At 46.1% G+C, this 24,842-nt stretch overlaps 1 protein-coding gene across 1 annotated transcript in view; it reads right to left on the reverse strand.

Annotated features, from left to right (window-relative positions):
- Positions 1 to 22,655, reverse strand: part of FMNL2 (formin-like 2) — a 68,230-nt gene extending 45,575 nt beyond the window's left edge. Inside the window, exons 1-5 of the mRNA XM_010563066.1 lie at positions 22,578 to 22,655; positions 12,869 to 12,949; positions 9,330 to 9,406; positions 7,109 to 7,192; positions 5,339 to 5,491 (exon numbers count right to left, since the gene is read on the reverse strand). Coding sequence (XP_010561368.1) covers positions 5,339 to 5,491; positions 7,109 to 7,192; positions 9,330 to 9,406; positions 12,869 to 12,949; positions 22,578 to 22,655 — 473 coding nt within the window. The remainder of the gene's footprint in view (positions 1 to 5,338; positions 5,492 to 7,108; positions 7,193 to 9,329; positions 9,407 to 12,868; positions 12,950 to 22,577) is intronic.
- Between the last annotated feature and the right edge of the window lie 2,187 nt (positions 22,656 to 24,842).

The raw sequence follows: 24,842 nt of genomic DNA on the forward strand, positions 1-24,842 counted from the left end.
CGAAGCTAAACCCATGCTGAAATACACAGTACGGTTTAAGATTCTTTTTCTCACCCAGATCTAACGTAAGTACATTTCTGTTCAGGAATAACCCATTCAGCATTTTTTATTCAATTTGTTAACAATTTAGTTAATTTGGTGCTTGTAAAGGTACTGCTGTGATGTCTCCAGAGACCAGGCTGTGCTTTTACCCACCAGCCTCCTACAGAAAGGTGAAAAGGACCATTCAGTCCAGCCAGCCTGAAGAAATTAATTTTGCTGAACTACTCCTGCCTCTGTGTCCACGTTACTTTGTTAATGTGATCAGCCAGAACTGCTGAAAGTGTCCAGTGTGCCCCAGACTCATCCAGCACTTACACTTACAACCAAGACCTACCTACTTACAACCAAGACCTAGAAAACGCAATACACAACAGCATCTTCTGGTGCAAAACAGCTCACACTGACACTGAAGACCCACAGATGGATCATAAAAACCACCTACACAACGAACTGGGATACTCAAAGTAAATAAAAGCCCTTCCCACCATGGTAAGTGAGCACAAATCTCAGTGCAAAATCCTGCCATCTCCGCCAACTGCGATGGGAGGACCTTCATGCTTAAAACGAATTTCATGCTTAAAACGAGGACATGTGCCCAGTCCAATGGTGTAGACTTCCAAAGCGCTGCGTTAATAACAAATACAAATTACAGCTGGTTTCTCCTATCATTTTTATCTTATTATCTGCTAAAGAATATCATGCCCTCCTTTGTCTACGCTGGCTCCCTCACAGTAGGAGCAGGGAGAGCAGAGGACAGCCCAGGACGGACCTCACCGCCCCCGGCAGCTCGCTCAGCTCTGTGTGGGCTGGGACTCCTGGTTTTCATTGGGGTTTGGTGGTTTTTGGATCGCATTTCTGCAGTTTTGTTGTCGGTGGTTTGGAGGTGGTGATGTTTGTATTATGAACGTCCTTCTGACAGCAGAAAGGGACTTTGGAAGAGGAAGGTCTTGGTGCTTCTGCTTCCTACTAACTTTGGATTTCCCTGATCTCTTAGAGCAAGTTACAAGCCGGGTCTGCTGGACGTGGGGACACTGAACTTGCACCCTTCTGCACGGGACGAGGGCCAGAGAGGGAAAGACCACGAGCCTGTGCCCAGTGGTGGCCCCCCTAAGCATCAAAACCAGTGAGGTGCAATCAGCTCCTCTGCTCGTGCAAGGGAAGCCAGAGCAGGTAGCCATGCTACCCGAAAATGTCTCTTTTCTGCCACTTCAAACAGAGGTGACAAGGCTGGTTTGTGCCACAAGCGTAAAGAAAATAAATTACTTTGAGCCTGCTGGTTTTGTCTTCATCCAACAGAATCTGGGAAAATTATTAATCCGTAAAGCTGAGGAAGTATTTGCTGCTTAAAAAAGGTGAGAAAAGAAATCGGAATAGCCGGTTTTGGTCTCCCTCCCTCCTCTCAGGCTACAGAGCCAGTGTGTGACTACAGACATAAATGCACACCCAGGTCGTGCGCAGCCCTGCCACGCTGTGCACATCCCAGGTAACTTCATGCAAGGGAATGAGCATGTTTCTTCACCTCTGTACGCAAACACAGATGGGTACTGTAGGGGATTCTCCCCCAGTTCGACCAGGACAGTTACCTACGAATACCCCAAAACATCACCGAGCAGGCTGTGCAAAAATGGGTGCATATTGCATTGGAGCTACCCTCAGCTACCAGAGACCCCACTGCCTGACTAATGCCTGTCTCAGGTCTGTAAAAATCGTCGTCTTCAGATAGAGAAACCAGAAGAACCACGAGACTGACAACTGGCTGCTCAAAAATACGCTCTGTTAAATTAGCAAGTATCTGACAAAAATTATGACTGAAAAAAAAATTCCCTGAGCAGTGAAAGCGTTAATGGCGAAGTCCAAATTAAATCATTGTAGCATACAAAGCAGCGTCAAATTTGAGTCCACTTATTGAATGCATTCAAAGCCCATTTATGGATTAAGATACGTTTGCCTGGCTCGCTCTCTCATTATGGACTCCACAGATTTTGAAGAAATAAATGAAGTTTCTCAGTTCAATCCACATAAAAACTGAAGTATTTGACTCGGAACAAAGGGAATTTCTAATGGGCTAGGACATTACAAAGTCTGCATTAATATTTATCTGACAGGAGAGTATAACTTTCATGTGAAAGTAATGCTCTTTTTCCCCAAAAAAAGCAGCAATAAAATCCCCAAAGGTTTATCCCCGTTTTTATCCTTCTGCCCTCATTTTGGTGTTTGCTTCCCAAATCCCTGTGCCTCATCTTAAAAAAAAAAAAAACCTAAGTTGCCAAGGAAACCCAGTGAGCAGGGAATTGGCAGGGTTTAGCACTACTAAAAAAGAGCTACAGGAAGCCAGTTAAAGTCACAATTAGAAGTGGATAGCCTCAGCCACGCAAATGAACAGACAGAAAGCCTCCGTGCCCACGTCACCACCGGGTGAGTTCACACCGCAGCAAGCGTGCCCTGGCTGGTTGCAAGGGAACTGCTCACTGCAATGGAGCCGCATCGTTTGCAAGCGTGCAAGGGCTATGACCCTGCCAGTACTTCCTAGTGTTACTTTGTGCTTATCTCGTATTCCTTCTGCTATAATTAAATGTCTACAGCACACATCAGCTGGGACCGTGCAGGGTTCCAAGGGCTACAGCCGGTTTACTGCTAATGAACCCTGAGGACAAGCAGGAGAACTGGTGCCATCCAGGCACCAAAAATGAGAAAAAATGGTGTTAAAGCTGGCACGGAACACTGTCTCCCCAAATCTTCTTGCTGTTTTCATAAAAAGGAATCCAGGCCAAATCTGTTCTCATTTTTCATACTGCTGTGGCATTGCAGGGATGAGTCCAGCTCCTGAATTTTAAATTACCCTGTTAAGATTGTCAGCCTTCTCCTTTTTCATCCAAGAGGAAGGACCGCTTCTTCCTTTCTCTCCATTTTAATGGTTTTCATAACAAAGACAGAAGAACCTATGCCCTGGGTCTCTGCATATCCCAGACACATTGTCTACTCAGTGACGAGGCAGGACCCTCCTGATTTTGACCAGAAACACCATCCTGCACACCCTCCTCATTTGATGAGCACCTAGCTTGTTCTCAGGAAAAGATCTCTTTCAGTTAACCAATATTTACTAATTATACAAAAAAACCCTTCTTAAAAACTTCCCACCTCCTTTTAGCTTTACTTTTTTTAATACACATAGTCCCCAGCTATTGAAAAAATACACATTTTAAAACACAGAATTATTTTTTTTATGAAACACAAACTAAAGATGCTAATTCCACGTAAATGTTGGACAATTTCTGCCCAAGCTGCCCCGGTACAATGATGACTCTGCAGGCAGGACGGGGCACTTGGCTGAAAAGCACTGTACTAGGTTCTGTTTCTGTGCCAGTTTTGGATACGCATAAAGCCTCTATTTGTAATAAAAAAGATGAAATAACATGACTAACGGCTCTACGTCTTAGGTATGAAACTAATAATACTACTTGCAATATGATAAAGAAAACTAGTATCTTGTTTCAAAGTAAAACACATTTTATTTTCTTTTAGAAAATCCCGCTCTACGGAAGCAAACTACACTTTGAAATTATAATGTGATAAACGCACGTTTTGGAGACTGAAAAGTCCCCCTGATGCCCAGGCAGTCGCTTTACCAAGACGTGTGATTACCAGATTATAAGGCATAGAGAGCGGTGCTAGCCACGCGGCTCCCATGCCCTGCACAGCCCGTGCTGCGTGTAACCTTGCACCTGGGACTTACGAGATTTTCCGGCTCGAAGCCTCATCGGCAGAGCGCGCAGTGAAGCCGCTCCAGAGGCAGTTGGCTGAAAAGCAGCTCTGGCAGCGTTTGAACTGAAGTTGCTCAGGCAAAGAAACCAATCTCATGGTATGTGAAAGGTGGATGACAGCAGAGGAGGGAAGGATGCGAGAGAGAGAATTGGAGAAGAGCGTTTGAAAGAGGGAAGGAAATGAAGGATGCGAGGAAGGAAACATTGAAATGGAAAATAAAAAAGGTAAGGAATAAAGGGGCATGTGAAAAAGGAAACAGGATGGAAGGAAATGAAGAGAAAAAAATGTAAGAAACATGTAATGTATACCTGACGTCCATTTCTAGTGTAACTAATCACAAGCATACCTCCCAAAGACAGAGAGCAGAATCAGACATCCTCCTGCAAGCACAAGACTCTACCGTTTCTCTGTCATAGTAGTTAAAGATGAAAGAAAGCCAAAACCAATAAGAATACCTTTGCAACATTTAAAAAAAAAAAAGAATCAACTGGTCAAGTGATTTTGCTGCACTCCACAGCCTGTATTTCTTTACCAGAACTGTGTGTCTGTCTCTCTCTACTGCCTGATGTCTGTGAACTCCATCTTCCAGGTATCACATCCGCTACCACTCAGGCTGTAGGTGGAAGGCACTCACTTAACGTCAACTACAGAGCCAACATTACCATTGACTGACAAAGCAAAACTGAACCTCTGCTGGAAGACGTAGGAAAAAGCTGCAAGTCCTCACCAGCTCCATCTTTTTTGGACTCTTCTATGCTCATCACAGTACTATGTAACAAAACTCCGTAAAAGCCAAAAAAAAAGTCAAAAAGAATTCAGCACTCTGAGCTGCGCCCCCTAGGTGACAGTACTGCTAGAACAAAGGTGGTGTTTAGTATGTTTTATAATAGTGAAGCATCAAAGGAATGTAAGAGAGTTGACTGCCATTCAGTCCTGGGAAGTGATCCTGCCTTTTTCACAAACTAAAAAAAAAAAACCAAACCAAAAAAAACACCAGTATTTGGAAAGAGAGACTTCATAGTAAAGCCCGGGGTAGTGCTAGAATTAACAGCAGGTTTGAAGGATGAGAGTGGCCTTTCATTAAAAAAAAAAATCTTGTTCATAGCAGCATGGAAGGAATGCGCTGCTGGAAGAGACCTTTTTGGACAAGACACCAGATCAGAGCCCCAGACTGGCTGGGTCCATGGAAATCTTGAGATACATTTTGGAGAAGAGGAACCGCTTCCTCTGTGCAAGCCACGTTGTACCTGATGGAAAAGTATTGAGCATCTTTAGATCATGCTGTCACTGGAAAGGGAGGCAGAGTTATTCTTGTCTTTTCCTCAATTGCTGTGTAATGCTGCCCCAAGTTACTAGCTTAGCACTTCTTTCCACCTCAAAACATCAGTACAATGCCACATTTCCTATACATGTCAAGCCTATACTGTGAAAAGAGGGAAGATGAAAAATATTCTAATTGGAAAAAACATATTGACTCTTCTCACTTGGGCACTCACTGTTTGCAGGTCACCCGCTGCCTGATTAAACGCCTTACCGTAAAGTTGAGTGTCTGCCAGAGCGAGAAATGCTGTTGCCAACTGGCGAGGGTAAATTACTGCCTCTGTGCAGGTCCTCAATAGATCGGCTCCAAGGTTTGGACTTGTCCATCGAGTTTTCCACGTTGTTCTCCAAACTTTCAAAGTCAAACCTGAAAGGAAATAGAAATTCCAATGCCGGGTTAGACAGAAAAGATGCACATAGCGTTTTCCTTCCTGTTCAACATCTGCAGATTTTAGTAGGTCCCAAAAGATTACAAAAAGAAAGGAAGAAAGCAATGCAGGCTGAAATTCAGTGCGAGCTTCAAATGCACAGTGCGGCAAATTCGGACCTTGACAAGGGGAGCAGCTGACCACATGAGCACGCAATTTCAGAAGGATCAAACAGCTACGCATTATTCTACTTCAATGTAAAATAAATACAACGTTGGCCACTTTGCTGATGAATAGCCCTGCCTTGAAGGGAAGAGGGGGAATGCTTAAAGCTGTCTCCATTTTATTTCAATAAATCAACACGTTTTGCAAGTACTAATTCAGTTTACTCCATTGATATGTGGCTGAGCATTTACACTGCTTTGCTGGCCCTCACAAATCTCCCAGCATATGTAATATATTACCATAACCATTACAGATTTTCTTTGATTTCTGACTCATTGCCCATTGTACTGCTATTTCAAGCAAAAATTGCTTGTTCCTCTTACAGCTTTTGAGGTTATTACTCATGTTTACCACGTTAGAGAGAGGGAAAACCCAGCAAGCTAACTTGCGTACATTTGTATAATTTTAGGAAGAAAGTCTTTATACAAACACTTCTTTTTGCTGTGCACAGTTTTTTCCAGTGTTAGTAACATTTTAAAACATATAATTTTCCTTCATTAATTTTATTGCAACCCCACCAAAAAATCTCTTTTCTGTGTGATGATATATATACATTTGATGGCAACTTTTCTAAAAATAAAATATCAACTCTACTCAGCTTGAGTTCCTTAACCTACCGCTTCTTTTCATACAATTTTATACAAAAATCTACTGCTACAATATCCTCAGTGAAAGCCTTTGGATATACAAAAACAGATCCTCAGCTGAACATCTATTTCAAATTGTGGGATATAAGGACAGCTGATTTTCTTCCCATTTTGTTTTAGTAGAATACATTTAATGATTTATTATCTAAAGGACTAAATCTGACTCCCAACTAAGCGGATGTCAGAATTGAAAAAGCTTGGTTTATAGTCTTCGCAACTTGCAAAATTACCTTGAAATTCCCACTGTTGCCTTGCATCTACTGCACAGGATGCCAACAACTTTGCTTGCCAGCAGCCTGGTGAGGAGTGGTTTGTGTGTGGATGTCGCTTTGAACATGGTAGGCAGGATTGTAATACCTTGGGGTCAGACACTAATTGCAAATCTATTTCTGTGGAAGCCTGCATGCTTCTACACATTTGTTGAATGTTTTTTACACTGTACCCCTAGGATGGTCAGAGGCCAAAGGTAAAAAATATGTCAGTATAGTGATAAATAATCTCAAGGCTTAAACTTAGGCTTTTTTTTCTCTGCAAAATGTTATGATGCCATAGTTTTGGGCTAATGCTACCATTTTCTCTGCTCTAAGGTACGTACATAGTATTGTACCAAGCTGCTAGCAGGAAAGCTCTGCTACAGGGAAAGCTGAGCATTTGCCCTGGCATTTCCCTCTCTTGCTCTGTAGAGATGGCAGGATTCTTGCTTTGCCTTGCAAGCCCAGAGAGTACCAGGCATGTCTTACTTACGTGACTGCATACTGCGCAAACGACAAGTACTCCACCAGAACATCCAGGCCTTTGTTTTCTTCATTCAGGAACTCCCTGACCCATCTGTTAGAAAAATCATTAGACATCAGAGCATTTCATGGGCTTTGTGCAGTTACTGGAATTCTTGTCAGAAAAACTAGAGACAGATCCATTCCAGGAAAGGCAGCACTGCTGAGCAAAACTTTGCTTTCTCACTCAGGAAAAGTGGACTTTTTTAAAATGCCCTTTATTATGTAGAGGACTTTTAAAACAGTCCTTTAGAGGACTTTACAAATGTATTGAAACAAGCTTTTTTGCAGCACTATGATGGGAAAAACATTCCAAAAAAAAAAAAAGGCATAAAAATCCCTATGCACACTCTGCATTGCTCAGAAACTAGATGTTTCCCCTTCTAAGTACTGAGCTCCCGAGTTGGTAAGTGCCTTTCCCACCATAGCAGCGTTGCTGCAAGAGGGCCACGGGTGCGCTGGGGAGCTCGGCTGCCGTTCGGCTTCACTCCAAACCCAGGCTCATCTCCTCTCTGGCACGCACTGCTGCACAAACCGCTGAGCAGTGGTTACAGCCACCTTCTAACGCATGAGTCACAGGGACCTGGTTTATTTTTTATCACATCCTGATCTCTAGCAGTCTTTAAAAGCATATAGACCAGCAAAAGAGTAATCTGACATTCTGGACATACATTTAACAGTAATTTTGCCTTCTCTTTTTAAAAGGTGTTAACCTGTTACTGTGAATTTTGGCCCCTGAGAGTTAGGCAAAATAATCTGCAATTCAGAAATGTCTATTATCTTCCAAAACTTTCAAAAACTCAAGAATGCCAAATAAAGTTTGAAAATCTATCCATCTAGGGGCAAACCCTGGCGAGCGAGGACCCTCAGCACAGTCCCAGCTCAGCTTTCCTCTGAACCACAACCGGGGCAGCCAAAACCCCACCAGGAGTGGGTTAGGTGCCACTGGAATGAGTGGGGAGCCAGGGAGGGAACTGGGGGGCTCCAGGCTCGTCCGCCTCCAGGGTCTCGCAGCTATGGATCCCCTGCTCTCAGCAGAGTGGGAATTCATTACCTCTGAGTTATTCTAGTCTTCAGGCTTTAAACCTTTCGCTGTTTACCTGCTAAAATAAACAACTCGGTATTTTTATAAAACATATTTTGAAACACATCTTTCAGCCAAGGGAACCAAATAAATAAACATTGGCCTTGTCAGTCTCTTTTGTTTATCTGGTGCACCATCATGGTTCCTTCTGCACATCCATGAGCCATCATAAATCTGCAGAACATCACGCTTCAGATGCCCTAAGTCTCTGATGGGGAATCCTTTGTGTTGGAAAACGAGGGTAAACATAGCAGGAGCCAGAGCAGGGGTGTGGGAGAAGTTTGTTGTAAGTATTTGCGATGGTGCAGCTTGTGGGAAGGACCACCACTGCCATGCACGCCGTCCATGCATGCCACGCTGGGGAGCTGCCTCCCACAGCTTAAAACACCCTTGTTTCCTCAAAATAAGAGCAGCACCCTGTAAAATCGATGTAATTGAGCTGGACACAGTGTGTGATCATGACACAAAACGTTGAAGAAACCTTCCTGGCTGATGTACCAGTGCTGAACTGGCTTCTGGTTCCAACACCCAAAGCAGAGAGGTGAGACCAGTGGAAATGCGGATGGGAATGGCACGTTCGATAAAAAACTAAGTCTCTGGTGATTCTTTTACTTTTCCTATTTGAAAGGAATTTTCTGCTTTGTGGAAGTAAAATCCTGGTAACACTATGCACAGCCAGGCTTCATGAACTGCAGCATGTTAACGCTATAAAACAGCATGGGGTTTTTTTATACATACATTTATAGCTGCAATACAATTACTATTCTAGACACAAACATGCTCACTCCTGCTCTGATTGACTTAAGGTGAGCAGAAGTTGACTGCAATCTTTTTGCAGCCTTCACAGAGATGTGGATGAACCCCATCATGAAAGGATTAAAGCTGAATTATTCTCCTGAGATGCCCAGCTGTCTCTTAACTGAGCCCTTCAGGCTTTAACAATCAATCAAGTGGTATCACTACTTGACATGCAAAGAGATATTTTCTCAAAGACATCCATCAGTAGATGTAAAAAAAACAAAAAAAAAACCAAAACAAACAAAAAAAAACCAAAAACAAAAAACCCCCAACAAACCACCTTAGACCAGAGGCCATCAAAAACTCTTACCCGATGTGATTTGTTCTTAAAGAAATTTCCAGTTCTCGGAGTACTTGAGTAGACTCTTGGACTCGTCTTCTGAATTTCTGTAATTGAATGAGCAGGCAAAAAAACCAATTAGATTCATGTGATGCTATTAAAAATATCAGCATCTCATGCAGCGCAGACTGAATAAATAAAACATTAAGGTAAACTGAGAACCCCTCTAAATCCTGAGGAATGCAACAACGATAGTCCAGCAGTCAACAAAAACACACAGAAAAATAACTTCTGTTCCCATGCACATTTTCGAGTTTCCAGGATTAAGAAAATTAAAAGCCTGTAGATAAATAAACAGTTCTTTACAATACAAGCTTTGTTTTAGTATCAAACTCTCAATTTAGAACTACAGTGTTTGGGCTTCATTCTCAGCCTAGTGCTTTAATCTCGCTTTCGCGACTTTACACCCACACCAAAAAACCTGCCATGATTTCTGTGTAATTACCAAAGCTGTGGATGCAAGCCAATAATGAAACACACATGTGCTGCCATCTGCATGCTTTAATAATTTGTGCATGCTAAACTGTATCTGCAAAATTAGATGCTGGGAAAAGGCCATAAAATGGCAAAAGTGAAACACTGCAGCAGAAAGGAGATGAGGTTTCACGTCATCTCCATCTTGGAGGAGAAAGAAAGGGCAACCTGGCAAAACCTCGCTGGGACGCAGCGAGAGCCCCACTTCACAGCTCAAAGAGGGCACCGGTCACGGCTGAAGACCTCTAAATGCACACTGACCCGTCTCCTCTCCTCTCCACAGCTCCTCCCCATCCTCTGCAAAACCAGTTTGCAGCAGGGCTACCTTTGGTGTGCAGACAGAGCGAGCCAGCGATGCCTCCTCCTCTCCCAGCCGGAGAAAGACTGCGGTCCTCTCTCCTGCCTGGTACTCCCTGCCCATGGAAATGTACTGAAACAGCTGGATAAATTATTCTAGAGGAGTTGTTTCGGTAAATTCTCATTTGTGAACAAGGTAAATGAGAGCAGAAGTGGATGGACAACGATAATCACCTTGGAACTGCAGTACTTAACAACCAACCTGGTCATCAGTTATCACACACAGACTTGATGTGTTTGGAAAGGGCTTATAAATGCTTAGGACACAAGCAATGCCGCTGCAAGTAGGACTACGCTCTGAATACTAGGGAAAAAAGGGTTTGTTCTCAGTGCACCACAATAAAATCAAGGGGACTACTTGGCAGTTAATAATTCTCATGAGTTCATTTACTGAGGTGAAGATGATGAAAAGATAGGATTTACCTTGCCTTGCTGACCTATGCGAAAATTATCAGCTGCCTTTTTCACCAGGGTTTTATCACGTGCTAGTTAGCACCACTGGCTCACTTGAGGTAAGACTAAATACCAGCTCAGAAAGCCACTGGCAGACTGAGATAGATGTCTCACTGTAAAGTCCTAGGAGACACAAGGCACTACTAATTTTTCCTTTGAAATAGCTGGTTGAGATCAGACATACAGGTTCTCTGGACCTCAGTTCATTAGCTGAGGAGTACAAAGACACAGTGCCTTCTCTCCCAAGAGAGTTTACACAGTGTAACTGCAAGCAGCGTAAAACCTTACTCCTCTAGAAGTAAAGGTAAAAAATTGATATAGCAAGAGGCAGACAGGAGACTGGGGTGGGAGGGCACGGCAGAAATAGGCAGGAGCATCATCCCCCACCCCAGCGAGGCCAAGCTGCTCTTTGCAACCACAGCAGAGAACAATCAACCAGCTCTGTGCTTTACTGGGCTCCAGGAACCACCAAACTGCAATCTCTTTAAAAAACGTGTAATTTCAACACTTTCATTTTCCTGTTTCAAAACTCAGCTCGGATGAAAAGCAATTGTTTTCCTGGGAAGAGCCATTATGACCCCCATTACAAGCTGAAACACACATTTTGCAGCAGCGTTTGGAGCCACCTTCTCTTGGCCACGCTGGGGATCATCAGCAAAAAAGCTGACACCACCTCAATTACAGCAATAATCCTGGTAAGACGAGCTCTCCTCACAATATCACGCGTTTGTCCAGAAGCCCATTTGTAAATCTTTCCGCCTCACAGCCCAGGCTGAGGAAAGGCTGCTGGTAATACAGAATAACGCAACAAAAGAGAGGAACTCAACGGAGTTATTTTTAGGCTCCTTCGGTTTTGTCATTTGTCATGGGACTCGTATAGTGGTATTAGGATAAGAAAGGCTTCAATGTGTGCCCATGGAGTAACCACAGAGCAAAGCCAAACACCAAACGAATTTCAAAAACCCTTCAGGAGAAAAACACAAAGACCCCTGTTCACCATTTTTTTTTTTAAATTATAATCAGCTACAGGCAAATTTAAAGGTTTCCTACTAAATGGTTTCCTACTCCTTGTCAGAGCCTCCAACAAGAGAAGCACTGTCAGAAGACATTACTGCAGCCTTGAAAACACGAGCTAGCAACGGTGCGCTGGAAGCACAGAGTACCCAGTGTCTGCCCCTCGCCTTTCGCAGGGACGGAGGTGCACCTCCGCTGCGGCTGGAGCCGGCCCCGGCCTGGAAGCCCTGTGTCAGGATACGTATTTTACCGCAGGGCACCAACCTCAGCTAATTGTACCGCAACACAAAGCAGCGATTGTTGAGGACAAGGCAGAGCCAGTCAATGGCAGGATCTGCTATGCTCTCGCTGCCTTTTTTTTGGTTGGGTTTTTTTTTTTTTAAGGCTATTATAACTATCAACACAGGATATGAGCTGATATCCAAAGTGGTTAAATACCAAAGGTTCAGCGATGGTCTTCTAACTGGGATGTAGGTTTACTGTTATTCTGAAGTCTTGGAAGCTATTACTAAGTCCATCGGAGCGGTGCAGAAATATCAGAACCAGCCACAAATACATCTCGGTACAGAAGCCACATTCAGGGATGCATGACTTTCACGTGAAAGGCCAAGTGAAGTGCCTGAGTCTTTCATGAGTGATTATCAAACTGTTTTGTACAAAATAATATGCAGAAGGATGAATGAGGCTCTGCCATGTAAATACACCCCAGGTTACGTCTTTACTGCACAACCCTGAAACCTCAAGATGAGAGTGCAAGGGAGAGGTGAACTGTGCCAGGTGTACTGAACTTGTCATGGAAATGCCCAGAGAAAACGACTCAAACTTCAACATCCCCTTCACACAGGTGAGAAAAGTGCCATCCGACAGAGGTTTTATTCACCACCTGCACTGCCCACATGAAAAGTCAGACCTAGAGTACAGCTCAGTGATAATTTGTCAGATCAACTACTGAAGCTAAAGTTATTAAAACAAGTTGTTTCATGTGTCAGATGGTCCTTTTCTCTGCAACATCTGTTCTCCTTTCTGAGCTGCGAAAACTGCAGCGTCCTTCCAATTTCTCTTTGCTTCTCTCTGCAGTTTGTTACCTCTCCAAGACTCTTCTCAGAGACTTTTCTGGGGCCTTTTACACAAAGGCAGGAAGGAACCCGGACCCTGGGACCATCCTCGCCAAGAAACGAGGGACAGGCGAGAGGAAACAGGACGCTCCTCACCTTCCTGGTTACAGCCGGGTCCAGATAGCCCTTCAACTTCTGGATGTATGTATGTGGAGGATTCTTCACTTGAAATCTTTCCTGCAAAGGATACAAGAATAAACATCAGCCATTTTATAACATCGTCTATATTTACTTACTACACATATAAAATGCATGCACACACATATATATTTAAACAGTACATATTTATAATACAGTTTTATATGTACATACCTTATCTTCTTAAGTATATAATCTATGCATGCAAATAAAATACATTTGCATGTATCTTGATATTCTGAAATTTGATATTTATATAGGATGAATAAAAATATACCTTAGATATTCAATGACATTTTTCAATTTTAGTTACACAAACACACACATCTGAAATAACAGGGTTTCTGCTAGCCAGGAGTACTGAGAGGCAAGGGAAGTGTTAGAATACCAGACGCGTGTCCATGTTTGATTGAAAGGCATCACCGCAAAAGCCAAGACACCTCTTTTTATCACTTGGAACAACCCTAAAAACACACCGCATGGTCTAGTCATGGGAGAAGTCTCATCACTTCATTGTTCCGATTCCAGAAAAATGAATGCAAGAGTGGTGCGTTAGCAATAAGCAAGTAATATTTTAATTCCATGACATTAAATTGGATTGCCTTTGTAAGCGGCCCACCAGCTCCCAGCCCAACCCTTCCCGCAGGTTCCCATTTACAGGGACGGGCACCGGACTGGCGAGGAGGCAGTGCCACACGGGCACAGGCGAAGCCGCCCCGCCACCCGCACAAAGTGATCACCCAGTATTTTGGCCATGGTCAGTTCAGCTTGTCCTCGGTGGGGCTCCACAGGCGAACAACGACCAGCACCAGCTCTCGGTCTTTATTTCCATTACAAAGCACGCACAAGGCTGGCCACCTCTCCTGGCAGTAACGATGCAAACTTCGTTACCAGCCCTACCCAGCCACCACACAGGAGGGCTTGTTTCTTCTACGTAAATACACCCAACCACAGCAGCATCCCACTTCCTACATCAACACGATGCTCGAGCACCAACACGCTCATCGTGCCTTGGGATCAGCTCCCTGCACCATTTTCCGCCAGCACTGCTTGCAGGGGGACGGCACTGGTGGTTGAGCTCGTCCCAGCCACCCACGGCTCCCAGCGATTCGGAGGGTTTCCTTCTGCACCTATGTCACACGAGGGCAGAGCTGAGAGATCTCCAGCGTGGTGGGAAGCAAGCCACCAAGTGCTACCAAGGCCACCGTTCCACTTACCAGGGAAAAACTATGGACCAGATGCCCATCCCCATCCCACTGGGAAAGCCTGGGAACCACCACGTGCCTCTCTCTCCTCCCCGCTATGGCTGGAGCCTTACCAACCTCAGGACACAGAGGAAGGCAAGTTCCTGTGATCGTGGGCTTTACCCACGTAAAACCTCTCATTATCCGTGCCTGCTTTCCTGCTTTCTGTCGTACACCACCAGCGTGCCTGACCTCCCTTCCCCATCTCACTCACCTGCTGCTAGTCCAGTGCCAAGAAATTCCTACCTGCCTTTGAGACTCGTTTCTCACCGAAGGCTCCCCAATGCCTAACCTTACAGGGGGACACCTGATCTGCAATCCAGCATCAGCCACGTTCAGAACGGAATTAAAGATTTTGATGAGAAATACAAGGTCTACAAGGCTTGTGTTCTGAGAGCTGCTTGATTTTTGCTTGCTTTTTTACCAGTCACACAGCCAGCTTGAAATTTATCCTATAAAGCTGCTGTGAAACACAAGTTGTTCTGCAAGGAGTATGCTGTGTCCAAACCTGTTAAGAGCATTACCAAAAGTTCTGATACTATTAGTATCTTGGAAGAATTTTAAACTATTCTGCCCTTTCCCTTGAGGAAAGATCTCAAAACAATTTCCTCCTGAAATTTTGCATTTTATAACTGATATCTGAAACCTCCCTTTATTAGGTCAGGATGCAATTTTGACTACATTATCTGAAAGTTATTTCATAATGAATAGGACACTGCTGCCCAGTTACCAGAACGTACTGTCTGAACACCAAAAGTTGTTCCTGTTATTATCTTGCCACTTGCTGTAAAAAAAGTAATTCATCATGGTCAGCAGGAAAAAATGAACTAAAAAGTCTGCCCTATGGTCCATCAGCCCCGGGCAAGAGCTCTCTAAGACAGAGAGCAGACATTTCTTTCCTCTTTTACAACTGGGTTTTTTTTCCGTGCACCTTCACACGTACGGGCCAAACACAGTTCTGGAATTGGCATCTCTTTTTTATCTAAAGAACAGTTCAGAAAATGCAAAGTTCTTTGTTGCCAGCTCCTCTCTGGCCAAAATGATGCCAACAGTGTCTGTCGTGCTCCATCCTGCCCCAGCACCATCCCCACCACCATGGCTTCCTCTTGGCTCTACAGGAACGGATACTTGGAGCCAGTCTCATCCCAGCTGGCCCCCACGGGTCAGGCAGTCCCTTTCACACCCTTCTAGTTAAATCTGCTCCTAACTGGAACTGCTACCAGTGCGTTGGGATAGACAGATGCAAGAGACAGATGCATGGAGTTACAGACAGGTTTTGGAACGACGTGCCAGGGTTCCATCACGCAGCTCCATCAGCACAAGCAGAAATCATCTGCCACATCCCGGGAGGTGCCCAATGGTCAGCCCTAGCATCCAACCCTCCAGAAAATGGGAGCAGGAGCACCCACAGATGTTGACAGGGGCTTGAAAGGAAATAGAAAAAATAAAAACAAAAAATAAAAGCACGTAAAGTAAATCAGACAAAAGAATAAGATGTCAATATTCAAAGTAGTCTAACTGCTTGATTCGTTTTTGCACTTTTTACAGGACACTGTTAGGCCAGTTTCTCAGTCAGACTTACAGCCCCCTCAGGATACTGTGGCTTTACAGCGGGCATAAATATAAGTTATTTAAAAGCAATTTCCATCCATTAACCCATTTTAAAACTTCTTCACACTGGCAGACAGACACAAAAAGCACTTTGCTGTAAATGAGCATCTGGCCCATTGTAGACTAGTAAGAGTTCATAGAGGTAGCTGGACCTTGGAGACCACCACCATTTCTCACTTTCCTCCTCAACAGTTTTATATTAGCTCCAGAGACATTATAGCATTTGAATAACCATGTCCTTCTCTACAAAAACCACAAAGGTAGAAGTGTTTTCGCTGTGCCGCTTGATAACCACATCCAAGTATTATTCTTTGCATCTGCAAGTGATGGAGTGAAGTGGTGGAGCATCAAGCCAGAGGTCCACTCCTGAAGAGCAGTGGGTGACGTGGGAGCACCAGCAAGCCCCAGCACAGCAGGAGCCGGCTCCTCCTGAGAGCAGAGTCCCAGACTAACATGGCTCCAAGTTAGCTCTCCTATTTATTCCTCCCCTTTTTGGGGGTTCTCTCCTGCCAACGTAGCTCTGCTGTGTTTAGTCTAATCCTCCAGAGAAGCTGTTTTACTCTTATGGATTTATTTCTCTTACTAACTAATCAACCATCATCTGCTGAAGTGACAGGAGCTTTTCCTAACTGCCAGTTTTAATATCTGGAGTCTTCAAAATGAAATGCTTCAAGAGACTCAATGAGCACATTTAGTAGTCTGTGATGCAGATACTATATGTTTTTGTTTGTCTTCTTAAATCCTAGCTGTAATTATGTATTTATGTAATAATCTCTACAGCAACTTCATTAAAAAAGATGCTGCTCATTACTGTATAGTGGAATTATTTGGGTTGAAGGATTTTAAAGACATTATCCATGAACAGCAGATACCAGCAATGCTCTTCTCTAACTTGTGACCAAGAACCACTTGTGGTAAACATCTACTAGTCCTGGAAACATTTTTATAGCCCCTTAAAGTGTTTTTTCTGCTTTGGAAAGCCATGAGGGATTAGCCTTTAAAATTGCCCTTTCCTGGCTATGATTACTGTCTCGGTTTATCCAGCTTTGACTGTTTTATATTAGAGGCTGATACGTTTCAAGCTGCAAGAACCAGGGCTTGGTGCTGTGCACCGACGGCAGCCCGAGGCTCCCTGACGCCTCCGGGACACCCTGAACGCCTGCTTGCAGCCGTCGTCCTCCCATAAAAATGATGCTCTGCCACAGCTCAGATGGGGTGGGGAGGCCCAGTCTTCGTCGGACCAGCGTGATTGCAGTCTGGTATTTCGCCTGCCATGAATGCTGTAAGCGACTGTGCAGGCTGGCCAGCCCGGCGTCCTCTCAAGGTCCTTCTGGTCCTTCTCGAGAGCATTTACTTCCCTACAGAGACAAACACGCTTCCCGGCTAATGCTGAAGCACTGCTGTTCACACGTAATCCGCTTGCCTTGCATACCGTAAACAACGAGTTAAAACTGTTGCTTTTTCCTGTCTGCTCCTCCTCTCCACTTTTGGCAATTCACAATCGCTCACTGGCCAAATCTGCTTTCAAAATAAGAATTTATATGGCAAAGGGTTTAACGCTATTTGAACGAGGAGGTCAGGGATTTTTACCACACACATATAAAGTTTAAAATCCCTATTTGAGTCTCCAAATTTCGCTGAGCAAAAAGCATAAGCCAGTGGGTGACATCACGACTGGGACATGGTGGCTTCCCCTCCCAGTCGCCCCAGGACTGGGCCATTCAGACACAACAAAGTTAATAAATCCCGATGAAACCTATTTTATCTCCACTACGTGACTCATATAAGCACCAACACTATCTACAGCCCTGAAAGGAGAAAGGCGCAGACCAGCAATAACTCGACCCTGCCTTTGTCAGCCACCTAGAAAGCAAACTAACTTAATTTCCCAAGGATAAAAGGCCCTTTCTTACTTGAAAAATTGCTGAGGACTGCTGCTATAAGCCAGAACGACAGACAAGAGCAGAGAAGTACATACAAGGAGCCAGTGGTACCGGACCAGAGAGCTAGTCCCCAGCACCTCCCTTTAGGGTAATAAATGATGAGTATTCAGGGAAAAAACTTGGATGGGGGAGCACAACACTGCTCCTGAGCTTCTTTTACCAGCAATCCCCAGAATTAGCACTTTCTCTTCTGATGGATACCAAGAAAAAGGGGGTTGGGAGAGGGGCTTTACTTCAGCAGCAAAGAGGAACTGCTGGATTTCTGCATTTCCTCCTCCATGTGATCCTACAAAGAACTCGACACATCTCTTGTTCACCCAAATCTGGAAAACCTATTAATTCCGTAACCAGGAAACTGTGGCTTTTCCAGAGATATTTTGCTTCCAAAAACATTCAGAACATTTTCTGCATTAGTGACATATGTTATTATTATTATTACCCTCGCTAACGTGTTTCATTCTTAGGATTCATATACATTAGGTAAGCACAGAGTGCATCTCACTCAGTATCCAGGCTTGTCAGAAAGCCCAGCAGGCAGCAGTAACTGCTAGGAGTGCACAAAGCACATGGAAGGTGAACGTTGGTGAAAGGAGGTGGACAAGCAGGGCTGGAGACCAGCATCTTCTCACTCCCGAGGCACAAACGCGTCGTAAACGTGGTGAACATTTCCACCACCCGTCCTGTGTCCCACACAGACCTGGAGGGCAGGTCAGCTCCTGGCCCCAGCAATCCAGCCAGCCCCCCAGCAGGACAGTATGTCACTTTATATGTCTTACTATGGAACAAACCGACAGCAGCCATTCATCTCTGCACTATTTAGGGGGCAGAGGGATCTATTTCCACCACTATTAATTTACTGCAAAACCACATCACCAGTGCTTCTGCAAGGGACCCGGCCAAGAGCCGCAGATGCTCCCTCCGAGGCTGGAGATGCCGACCACTGCCCGGCCCCGCGTCGCTGAGCCTTGGACCCCTCGTGCCCCGTGCGCATACCTCCGATTGCTCCATCGTTCACCGATTTTCAGTGAGCCACCTCTCTCAGGGCCAGCAAGTCAGATAAATGAAGCCACGAGCATCTCTATTGTCCAAATGCTCGGGAGTTCAATAAAACACAGGATATTCTAGCCTGTACTTTACCCACATCAGGGGAAATTCATTGGTACGCAAACATTTTTTTTTTATGCAAAGCGTCCCAAAACAGAGCTGTAAATGGCTACTGAAGCACGTGCAAAGATATGGAAAATGCTTGGTTGAATGCTGTCAAAAAATCTGCTGCAAAAGGGTTAACGGCACCATATGGCAACACACAGCAGTGAGGTACCACTTTTCAATCACCATCTCTTCATCACGTTTCTGAGGAGAAGTTTGGTTTGGGGCTCACCTGAGATATTTGTGTCAAACAAATAGTGCAGCATTCGCATGACACCCTGCTCCTCGCTGTCCCGTCCAGCGGTCGCTGCCTGTCCCCTTCTTCATCAGCCACCCACCGAGACCCACGGGCAGCACACAGGAGGGCTGCCTGCACCCTAGACATGGCCCAGCATGTTTTTAAAGTAACTCCCAGCCCAAATCCAAAGGACACACAGGTATTTGTCAGTACTCCCCAGTGCTCTGGACTTTAACGTGGCAGGCATGGACCACTGTGGCTCTGTGCGATTACACTCTCAACCAGTCCATAGCGCACAGTCTCACAAAAAAAAAAAAAAACCCAAAATAAAAATAACATCAAGAAACTGCCTCTCCCCAGACCTGGTTCATGGAGGGGAAGGCTGCATGCCATTTTCCCTTCACAAAGCTTGATGAACAGCGGCAGAGGAGGCCGGGGCACAGAAGCGAGCCTGGCTTCAAGGGCATGCAGGTGTGTGGCACACGCTAGTGTGCACTGACTGTGTCTCCAACAGGGCCCATACCTGCACGCTTCTCGGTCACAAGTTGAAATGAACCCTAAAGCGGAACACGGCACCCCACGTGGCCCTGGTTCAGATGAAATTACCCCCAACACAGGCACGTTGGACCCCGAGCGGGGATGATGGATGGCGGAGGACCACCTGCCTGGGAGGCTGCTGGAGAAACCCACCGCCATCCCAGCGAGCTCCATGCTGGCTGCCAGCCTCCAAAACAGCCGGCACCTGCCTTCATTTGGAGTTTCATTAGGAAAGGGAGAGAGTCCTACAAATACCTCAGTGATGGCATTTTGGATGTAAACTGCGCGACTTTCGCCTTAGGTCTTTTAATTCGTTACTCCCTACTCACACCTCCAGTGTCTCCAAAGGTGAGGACATGGTGATGCCCCTGCCACAATTTGCCATTAGAGGGCAACGAAGAACTTTGTGAGATGTCCCCGACCTCTTCCCTCAACATCCATGCCCCCTGCAACGCCTCATGGCACACAGCTGGATAAAGAGGCCTGGAGTACACCAAAAGGGTGGCTCGCCATGCCAGAAAATGGTATCCTCTTCCCTGCCTGGATCTGTCCCAGCGCTTACCCCACAGATGACCACTGCTCAGCCCTCTCCAGGATGGGCAACCGGTTTGCTGGCTTTGCTCCTCTTCTCCTCCTTGTCTGCTAAGCCAGAGAGGGAGGGAGCAAGCTTTCAGGACACCAGCAGCAACGCTTAGATGACTTGCAAGGTTTATAGACAAACGAACAGAAAGGACCACACGGGATGAGTCCTCCACAACCAGCCCAGCAACCCTTACAATGATTCACTACAACACGCACAACCCTGCTCATGACAGATTATTATTGTCGGTTTTGTTGTTACCATCATCATCAGACTGGTAGCTCCCCACTTTGCTTAATCTCACTTCTGCAGGAGTGAGAGTTCCTTTTGGGGGCTGAACTCTCTCCCCTAATATTCTCAAAATATTTCACAGACAAATGGCCAGGGTCTGCTTTACAGACTATTTAGAAAATAGCATTTAAGAGCAACCTCTGGACACTTTTTCCTTTCAGACTTAAGTTGAAAACCAGCACAGGAGGGTAACAGTTAATTGCCTCAAGCTGTTACATTAATTTACATCCTCAGTCCTTCACTAAGCAAAAACGGGTGAAAATGGTATAATGGGTGATACCAATAGAAAATAGCAGTCAAAATTTGCATCCATGCTAAAAAGATACATTCTGTACAAATTCTATTCCTGGAAGTACTTTTAGCCACGTGCCATAATTATGTGGACAGATATAAATATTTCACACCCCATATGCTGTATTATGGTGCTTTTACAGACACCTGCTTCGTGCTGCTCTAATTTACAGTGGCTGGCAAGCACCCACCAGGGATACCAGGGCAGCTGGGGAGCTGCGACGGATCACAGATACGCAGCCCCTTATTGCACATCCCCTCGGATAGCAGGACCCTGGAAGAGTGGCACACCGTCACCTCCCGTCCCTTCGGGATCCTCGCAGCGTTGAGCTCTGCAGTGCCAGTTACAACAGTCCTGCGCTGCTTCTCTGCCTACCCTCTCCAAGTGATGGGAAGCATCCCGGGGGTGGACTCAAGTGTTGTGCAAAGAGCTATTAAGATACACGATTACTCCAGATTGCATATTTCCTCCCCTGCGTTTCCATCTGCTCATCCCTCCTATCTTGCTGTATAGTTCAGGAATGAATCAGCAGCAGCTGCATGTTGCAAAGGGTGGATCAGCTCTGAGGTGGGAGTTTGCACATCGAGGCTATGATCTAACTGCTTCTGCCTGCCCCGCTGCCAACTCAGTGCAAAGCCAGCACGCAGACTCCAGCACAAAGCTCACACTTCTGTGTGCATGCTCTGAGTGTGCATGCTCTAAGCAAACATCCATGAAACAAATCACTTACAGTAGATTAAGCAATTTGTTCAGTGTCTCACTAAACTGAAACTTTAAATAGCTCAATGCTTTACATTCTCTGCGGAGAAAACGCATGGAAAAAAGCAAGTAATTCTTTAGTCAGCTTTACTTTAAGTTAGCTGGATTTTATCAGAGGCTCCACCACTGTAATAGCTAAATAGGAAATGTCCCGCAAATCTATTTATTAAAACACTCCTGACCTCACAGCATGACTGTACCTTCTGCCAAACTCTCATCCTGGTACCGCTGTGTTTACATCTCAAGGAAACATCCTACTTTCTCAGTCCTGGATCAATTATTTTCATTAGCGATTACTTTTGAAGTGTATGGCAGAACCTGATTTTGCTGTTGGCTCACAAATGCACATCCTACCTTTTGCATGCTTCACTTTCTCTAAATAATGCCGTTTCTGTTCATTTGTCATGGCAGAGCCAACCTGTTAATTGTTCTATATTGCTGCCAAGTCTGCACGCCACAGCAGAACTCATACACAAAAGATGCCTCAGCATATGGTGCTGCTTAATCCGAGGTTGTTGTTCAGCCTCTGGAGGCGAAGAGGAGTTCAAGCTGCACCACCATTCGCCTCTCCCCGAAGGCAACAGCTACTGCCAACTGCAACAACGGCTCGTAATGTGGAAAGCCAAATACTCACTGGATCGAGACCGTTCGTTCAAGTTACACAGGGCAAGGCAGACCAAACTCAAAGCACTTGCTGAGAGGTGACTGAAGGTCAGTCTCTTCGAGTCTGTGCCAGGCAAAACAAGCAGCATTCACCACCGCCCAGGGAAAACGGGCACAGGGGTGACGGTAACATCAGAGGGGAAAGAAATAGCGCTCTGTGGCAAAAGAGAGCATTATTTTTGCAAGGCTTCTATGAGTCGTTACCAATAATGGAGCATAAGGCCAAAGAAATGAGTGTTTGAAACTATTCAAATACTTGTCATCTGCAAGGTCCCTTTCTAAGCCCATGGACACTGCTGATGAAACCCAGTTGGTGCTCTCAATGAGATGTCTGCCAAAAGCCCTCCGGACCTTCCTTACCTGGTCACAGATGAGCTCCCACTTCTTCTCGTTGTCATACTGCCGCAGAAGCCGGGCTTTGTCAGGCGGCAAGTTCATCGCATTCTGTGGAGAAAGAGAAAGCAAATGTGAGGGACCACAGAGGGCTCAGGCTCCAGCAGAGTCAGACATGAGCAAACCAAGGCAACGTGGCTGTGGTTGCTTTAGTTGTTTTATGTGAATTCCTGTTGACAGGGTTATTCAGAAAAATTCCCTCTAAATGTCGTCTTTGGCCCCAAAAGCCAGGCACCGAATCACAAGGCGCCGAAGGGCAGGGCTCGGCGCTGGGCCACGCTGGGATGCAGGAGGTGAGCGGCTGGAGTTCAGGACCGGCCACCTCTGTCCAGGGGAGACCACAGTCCTTCCCCGTGCTGCACGGGAGCCACCTTCCAGCCCAGACGGGTCCCCGTGGTCCACCACATCCCCCCTTCCCTTCGCCTGCCCCCCCACTTCAGCACGCTCATAAGGAAAGCACACGCTCCAGCTGCGGGCTGGGGACTGCAGAAGGCCAGTTCTCTCCAAACAAGACCTTGAAATGCCATTTCGTTTTATTTCAACAGCGGGACGCCATTCAGGTTTTTAAATGTCACCACATGCAACCTTATCTGGATAATACAGATCCCGGAGGTAGGATTGCCACTGCCCATGGTGACGTGCTACTCGCACACACACACACAATCCCCAGACTGTGAATGACAACCTGCAGTAAGGCAGGGGAGAGGCAGCAATTAGATGATGCCTATCGTTTGCTGGCTCCTTTGATGTCAGCTGAGACATCTTTCCATGGGCAGTTGTCTGGGGTAGGGTGGCACAGGCTGGCTACTTGCTCCCAAGGCAGTTTTCCTCAGAGCCGTGTCTCTAGATGTGCAGCATAACTATCGTGTTTATGCTCCCGGAGAACCCAGGAACGCCTCGAGAGCTTCGCAAACACCAAGTCTGGAGAGCCTCCCTATCAGCCCGTTGGCGCGCAGCAAGGTGAAGTGGCTGAATGAAAGACCTGCTAAGCACCTCTTGGTCTCCAGCACCTCTTGGTCTCCAGCTGGCATTCCCAGACCGGCCGAGTTATCCCCAATTAACCCTTCAGGACCACAAGCCTCTGGCGGTCCATCCCGGACTGCTACTGGGATGGGAGCAAAGCACCTGCTGGTCCCTGCAGCACTGCATGCCGCAGGCGGGTCTGGCCAGTGCTGTGCACATCTCTAGCACTACCCTTCCACATTTAATTTTAAAAAGGCTGTGGGAGGCACAAAAGTAGGCCAGAACCAAAGGCTGTTAAATAAGCCTGCAGCGAAGCAGTAATCAATGAACCGGTGTTGAGGTACCGAAACACTCTGCTCTAGAAGCACCCATCTTCACAATCTGTGCAATAAGCAGTTTTACAGATTTATTAAAAGCAGGCCGTCCTGGGGATCCTCAGAAACACTCCTGGACCCATACTCCACTACAGCCGGACTCGCACAGCCTGTGGCCCAGACCTCCTCCTTTTCCTCACACAAACCCTGTCCCAGGTACCGAAGGAGAGATACGGATAGCCCAAGCTGCCACAAATGCCAACAAGAGCATGTTACAATCAGCCCAGCCTGCCGATTCCCCAGTCTGCTCACCCTGAATAGCACGCTATAAAATAAAAATTTAAGTAAGTCCGCAGACAGGGACCGTGGGCACCAAGGGCAATCCCCGTGCCACTGGGATGGTGCGTATAGCACTGATCTCGTTGATGGGCACCGCAACAACCGGGCGAGCTTTGGGGGATGAGGGGCTTTGAAGGAGAGCCAAGAGGTTAACTGGCAGCGGCTGGCCATCCACGGAAAAGCTTTCCAACTGGGTGGCTAAGCGCTACGTCCCCGTTGCAAAGGCTTTCCCCGCTCGTCTTCCAGCAGTTGGGTATAATGCAAGACTACCTTCCCCTACGCTTTCCCAGGGCTTTCACATCTCGGCTGCCTTGCTAACTGGTGGGCCAGGCTGTCAGCCTGCTCCCAGCTCAGCTCAGCCCTGGGGGAAGGCAGGTGCAAAGCCGGGGCTGCTCCTGACCCGGCTCCCTCGAAGCTACAGTTTCAGATTTCCCTCTCCTTGGGTTTACTCCCGCAGCCCAGGCTGGAAACCAGGAGGGCTCCGGCATGATCCAGGAGCAGATGTGGCATTCCTGCCCGCGGGCAACGATAGCTGTGAGGAGGCAGGGCCGGCGGAGGAGCGAAGGTTGCTGCAGCCATCTGCCTTCGCCCGGAGGGAAGCAGCCCCTCCGCAAGG

This window comes from Haliaeetus leucocephalus, unplaced genomic scaffold, assembly GCF_000737465.1.
Source record: "Haliaeetus leucocephalus isolate CR32 unplaced genomic scaffold, Haliaeetus_leucocephalus-4.0 Scaffold163, whole genome shotgun sequence".
NCBI classification, from domain to species: Eukaryota; Metazoa; Chordata; class Aves; order Accipitriformes; family Accipitridae; genus Haliaeetus; species Haliaeetus leucocephalus.